Source organism: Condylura cristata, unplaced genomic scaffold (genome assembly GCF_000260355.1).
Source record: "Condylura cristata isolate star-nosed mole 26May11 unplaced genomic scaffold, ConCri1.0 scaffold00006, whole genome shotgun sequence".
Taxonomy (NCBI): domain Eukaryota; kingdom Metazoa; phylum Chordata; class Mammalia; order Eulipotyphla; family Talpidae; genus Condylura; species Condylura cristata.
Genome location: NW_004567107.1, coordinates 17,996,237 through 18,002,236, shown reverse-complemented (window position 1 = coordinate 18,002,236; position 6,000 = coordinate 17,996,237). Strand labels below are relative to the sequence as shown.

The 6,000-nt window shown below is 51.3% G+C and overlaps 1 protein-coding gene across 1 annotated transcript in view; it reads right to left on the bottom strand.

Annotated features, from left to right (window-relative positions):
* Nucleotides 1-6,000, bottom strand: part of EPB41L4B (erythrocyte membrane protein band 4.1 like 4B) — a gene marked incomplete at its 5' end in the record, with an annotated part of 122,714 nt that overhangs the window by 14,034 nt on the left and 102,680 nt on the right. Inside the window, 2 exons of the mRNA XM_004677958.2 lie at nucleotides 3,757-3,834; nucleotides 5,494-5,674. Coding sequence (XP_004678015.1) covers nucleotides 3,757-3,834; nucleotides 5,494-5,674 — 259 coding nt within the window. The remainder of the gene's footprint in view (nucleotides 1-3,756; nucleotides 3,835-5,493; nucleotides 5,675-6,000) is intronic.

Sequence of the window (6,000 nt, the reverse complement as noted above, 5' to 3'; positions counted from 1 at the left end):
GGTGATGTCCCCGCACCCACGAGGGCATGGGAGAAACAGACTGCCCAGGTGCATCAGCAAGAAGATGACATCACAGACTGCGCTACTTCCCTTCTTCTCCTAGGGCCCTGAGATGGTGGATAAACCCCCTGGAGATGGAAAAGGCATCCTGACCTGACTTGTGATTAAGCATTAGCCCTCCTGGCAGCACCAGGTTCAAAATAAGAACCAAGTTATTGAGGCAGATGGAAACCCATTTCTTCTGACACCAGCCCGAGGCACGTTCTGTGCCCTACAATGCCTTCCTGTGGCCAGAACATTCTCCTCCCTGGCACACGGACTCTTGACTGGCACTGCTGTGTGGCTGGGTGGGTGGTTCATGAAAAATGGGGAGAAGAGAGGGATAAGCCCCAAAGAGAAAGCCTGAGGGCCATGGAGGGCCCAGGAATTTGTGGGCTGGGTGCTCAGGGAGGGCAGGTACATTATTGATGTGTAGTGGGGTACAGACTGTTCCCAGATAGGGTCAGCTTCCAACTCCCCTCCCCCATCAATGCCAACTCTTCCTCCCCTTCATGTGCTCACTCACACCCAAAAGAAAAAGCCAAGTGCAAAGTGAATGCTGTTTCCCTTGGTTTGTTTCTGCTCTTCCCACTCTCACCACCCAGTCTCCATCTCAAATAGCAACTCGAGCTGTGATGGTCTCGGATACAGATTCTGGGGGCAGGTGGCACCAAGCTATAGGATTGTAGGACTCCAAATGCTACATGGAGCTACAGAATGAACGAGCTGAGAATTAGAGAAGACAAGATTTGGAAGAGCAGAGGGGAAATGCTACAAGAGTAAGCTGGAAAGAATGTTTCTGCAGAGAGTCTGAGAATGGGCGTATCTGGAGCAAGGTGCAGAGAATTAGGGAGTCTAGAAGTGTTGGCAGAGGTGTTAAACGTGTTTCATGGTTTTTGAGAGACGCCAGTTAAAGACTGAGTATTTTTATTGTTCTTGACAGTTTGGAAGATGCTTCTTTGTAAAGTACACCACACACACATCAAGGTGAAGAATCCTAAGGGTTAAACCTGCTCTGACAGTGTCGTGGTGGAATGTAGCTGAACGCAGGCAGGCTGGCAGGCCAGGCAGCCTGGCCCCAATCCTATCTCTCCAGCTCCCTGTCCTTCCAGCTCTGACCAAAGAATCCTGTGAGGCAAGCTTGAGGAGAACGCTGCATCCCTGGCCCTAAGCCCTTAGCTTCCAGACACAGGTGCCACACCCTTCAACCACCCCACCAGTATGGAAGCAGAGAGCTCAACTACCTGCATTTCTGCACTGCTGGGAAGAGCAGGTGGAAGAGCTCAGAGAAGACTAGCGAAAGGAAAAGAAGGCTACGTGAGTCTTTCTCTTCTCCAGGATGCACAAGATGGCACACTGGAGCGAAGTAATTCAGCACCAGCAGTGCTGAGGCAAGCCCCAAAGAAGCAGGCTCTGGCCTGAACTGCAGGGTACCTGCTGTCTTCTGTGTGCCCCACCTCTCCAACCCATCATGGAGACAAGGGTGCTTCATCCTGAGAACACCTCTTCTCTGTGAGCTGCACCTGTGACATGGCAGCTGTGCCGGGCAGAACAGACCACAGCTGCCCTGCACCTGATGGTGAAGCCCCGGGGCCCAGTTGCAGAGCTAAGTTAGAGAGACCCAGAGATAGAAAGGGGGTGTCTGGGGAGAGGGAGTGAGTTCCTTGTCACTGGGGGAGTGCTGGCAGAGGCTGGACAGCCAATGCTGCTTCCTTTCTAATCACAGTCTAAGAAAATATAGGGCAATGAAATCCGCAAGGTGGGTTCACAACACAAGTGAACCCCTCCATTCTTGTCTATGCTACAAAGCATTGTTTTGATAAGGATTTCAAGTCTCTTGGGACTTTTAATAAGTAGTATCTTGCTTATGCTGTTCCCTTTACAGAATGTTTTGTTCCAGTTCCTCCAGCTGGCAAACTCCTACTTATACTTTGAAACCCTGGTGCCATGAAGCCCAGTGCCCCCAGGTGGGCCAGGCACTACAGCAGTTTCTACAGACTCTGGTGTAGCTTCACTGCAGCATATTTCAGCAGCCGGGAAGTTAACAGAGATCATCTTCCCCACTGGCTTCTATTTCTGCCAGGCATGTTCTCTTTAGCCTGGGCTTATGAACTCAGGCTCTCAGATTGGACCTAGGGTGTCCCAGGTTCCTTGGGGGGCTGCCTTCCTAGGATATCACCAGTGTCACCTTCCTAGGATGGTGGGAAAACTGAGGTAGCAGCAGGCCCAGGTTATCTTCTTCCTTCTGATCCTCCCTCTGTTGGCCTTACTGAACTTTACCAGGTGGAGAAGTGCTTCAAACACAGTCCTTTCCAGGCACTGCGCTTCGCCAGAGTGGCAAGATCCCTTAAAGAGGAGGCCGTTTAGCACAGTCTGACAGAAAGAGACACCCAGGTTCTGCTCTAGCCCAGCCCCAAACAGTTATCCCACTCTGGACCTGGTTTTCTTCTATGTGTAAAGATGAAGATTGATGTGGGGAGGCCTGCTGTTTCTGCGGCGCCTTATTTGAAGGGCAGGGGAGAAGAGGCCTTGCACCTGTGAACAATCTCAGCTCCCTCTACTTAAACACAGGAAGGGCATGTTCCTAGGCCCAGGTTAAAGAGAATGTGCCCGGCAGCACCAGGGTTTCAAAGTAGAAGTGGGAAGTCTCCCCAAGAATAGTGTCACCCATCATCTGTTCTCACTGCTTATCTAAAGGTGCTGACTCGCATGGCCTGGGTCAGATGAGAAATGAAACCGTAGAAACCACAAATGAGTTCCTGGTGCCAGCAGAGGTGGGAATGGCATCATGCCCAAAGCCTGGACAACATTTTGCTTCATTTGTTCCCCGTTGAAAGCCTTCCAGCTATCCCCCAACTCCTCCAGAAGGCCAGTCCAAAATGGCTCCCACTCCTGTCTTCTCCCTGAGCCTCCCTCACAGGTCTGCTGCCCACCCTGGCCCTACATCAACCTGGTCCCCTTCAGCCCCTCTGTCTCCTCTTGGAGCTGTGTACATGTGTACATGGCCAGGTGCACAGTACACGCTCAGATGGTTTTTGATTTGGCTCAGATTTGACTCACACTCCAAAGGTGTGGGCCACGATTTATGCCCAAGTGCTCGCAGGCATTAGGCTGAGCTGAGTCAAAGCTACATTCAAGTCTGCCTGTGTCATCTCATAATATTAATCATGCCTCACTTCTTTATGTTCTTAAATGACAAGTCTCTCAAGGAGGAGAGCAGAGATCAGAGTGGTCTGGGCTGTGTGACTCCTGGCTTATTGTTTTCTCCCCTAAAAGGGCTTCTCACCTGTGGGAGTCCCACGAGGGGAGACCTGTATGCAGAGGATGGAGGATGGTGGGAGGCACGGCGGGCCTGGAAAGCTGGGGTGAGGCCTTGGGTCCATGCGTCAGACCAGAGCACATTGTTGGAAGCAACAGCAAGAGGTCCCCTGTGGGAGAGCATGCAGGGTGCGGGCCAGGGAGCCAAGAAGCCAAACCTCAAGCACCTCCAATGCTCCAGCAGCAGCAGCAGAAGGCAGTCTAGGGCCCCAAAGCCACGCTCCAGGACGCTGGAAGCAGCTGGAGGGAGCTCGTGCCTGACCCCTGAGCCCTCAGACTGAGGCAGGGACAAGAGGAAGTGCCTTCCCAGAGCACCAGCGGCCACCTCTGTCCATGTCCCACTGCCAAGGCATTGCTATGTCTGAGGTTATTCTGGTTTTAGCAAAATGGGATGTTTACCAGAGGAGTGGCTTCTGTGAAGTCCATCAGGAGATCGCCTGGCTCCAAGGTAAAGGCACCTCCTCGGTCAGAGGGGCTCTGGGAAGCAGATAAAAATATCCCAGGTTAGAAGCAGGTCTGGACAGACGGCAGAATTGCATCAGAAAACACAGAGGACTTGACCCTGCTCTGAACATGAACTCACCAGCACACCACACCCCCACCTATTTCCCTCACTCAGCTGTGTATAAAATGTCAAGACTGAACCCCAAATGTTTTCTGAAACATTAGTGGGCAGAAGGAGGCTGTAGGGTGGGGAACTGTGGTTTTTAAAGCTGCAAGCAACTTTTCTTAAGTGCTCCAAGTATTTCCTTCCATCCTCGGGAAGGAAAACACATCAAAGAATATACAAGGAGAGAACAAGACTCCATCCTGGACCCAGGAGCTAAATTCATCTACACAATAATGAGGAAGATCTTTAGGGTGGGAGCCAGGCAAAGACGAAACTCAAGTCGTTTTGTTTTTTTTAAACAATCCTTCCTCTTGCCTTGGGCGGTCACAGCCCTGGAGCCTTGAGGTCTGTTCTTCAGAGAGAGAAAATAAGCCCCATAGATTTGGTGCCAGCAGGAGGTGGCCAGGAGAGGGCGCCCTGAAGTCTCTGGTAGGAGGCAGCCACACCCCCCTGCCAAACTCACTTCTGTTCTGTTCATGTTCTAGTTTGCTTTGAAGCCTGGTGTGGGATATGTGCTGGGAGCCTGTGTCCACACTTGGAACACAGCATGACGGACTGAAGCTTGGAGGGAGCTTGACTTGAGATATCAAGAGGCTAGAGAAAAGCAGGGAGCCTCTGCCCTGGCCAGTCACTGGCTAGGGGTCCAGCCAGAGTCCCCTTGAGGATCAGAGGGACACAATCCAGGAGTCACCTGGGAAGGGACCCAAGGAAGGACTGGGCTGGCTGGAGCAGACTTGTCTGGGGACTGGAGACTCCAGAAGCTGCAGAGACCTTGGCACCAAGTTTGTCCAGCATGTCCATCTCCCTGGCCCAGTGCTGGCCCATGAGCTGAGCAGGGAGGTGGGTCTTATTGCCACTTTTAGGAGGAGATGAAGGCTTCAGGGCTTGCGGAGTGACTGCTTATTTTAAGCAACTACTTGGGGAGTGAAAGGAGCACTGGAATCAGGTCCCCAGGTGCTCCTCCGAGCCAGCTCTGACCCGGTCCTCACTGGACAGCAATGGTTCTGCTGCGTCTGGACCCGCTGCTGAGGAGTGACCACAGCTACGGGGCTCCAAACCAAGAGAAACACCTTCGTTTAGGTTACTACCACAACCCACTTCACCTCTGGCCATTTCTTGAAATTTCAAGCCAGCCAATAAAATATCTCTGATTTTTAACCTTAACCCAGATTATTCAATGTAAAGATTGCAGTGGGGACACATTTATGTGTTTACTTCTTTTTTTTCCCTCCGGGGGGAATATCTGTTTCTTGCTTTCTGTCTTGACAATGGCACAACCTCTTCTCAGGCATATTCTAAAATTAAGTTGCCTAGAAAAAGCTCTTCATTTCCCTTAAGGCATGTGTCCATGGTTTTATAGTCTCCTATTGTTTCTCATAAATGGCTAGCTTATCTTTCAGGGGCAGATTATATCTGAAGCATGCTTTGGTGGTTGTGCCTGCTGTCTTGTGGTGCGCATGGGTGATATCACCAGTCTACACTAAGCCCCGGCCAGGGCAGCTATTTCTTGGGGCTCTGGTCCCTACCTTGACCCCTGGGGACAGCTGGCTCTGGCCTTCGGAATTCTGAGGCGAGCTGATTTTGTGGACCTTGGGAGACGCCAGCGGAGCGGAGACCTGCGTGGTGGTGGCTGTGGTGGTGGCGGTGGTGGTGGTGGTGGGCGGTCCTACTGCTTCGGCCAGGTCTGGAGGGAGGTCGTCTTCATCACTGCGGTTACTAAAAGCACATGAAGCTCTGCTCATTACAAAAATAAACAGGTTGTGGGAAATGGAGGCAGGGCAGGGCGGGTGGGAACACCAGGTGGGGGTTGGAAGCCTCCCAACAGATGTCTACCAGATGTCCAACTCACAGGATCTGATAACCTGACATTTCTGCCAAAGTAAATTTGGGTTGGTTTTTCCGTCATTTGCCAAGAGATTACAATTTTTTTATTATGGAAAGGTATACATAATATTTATCAATTTATCCGTTTATAAGTGTGCAATTTAGCGGGATGAAATTGATGCATAATATTGTGGAACCATCAGTTCTAC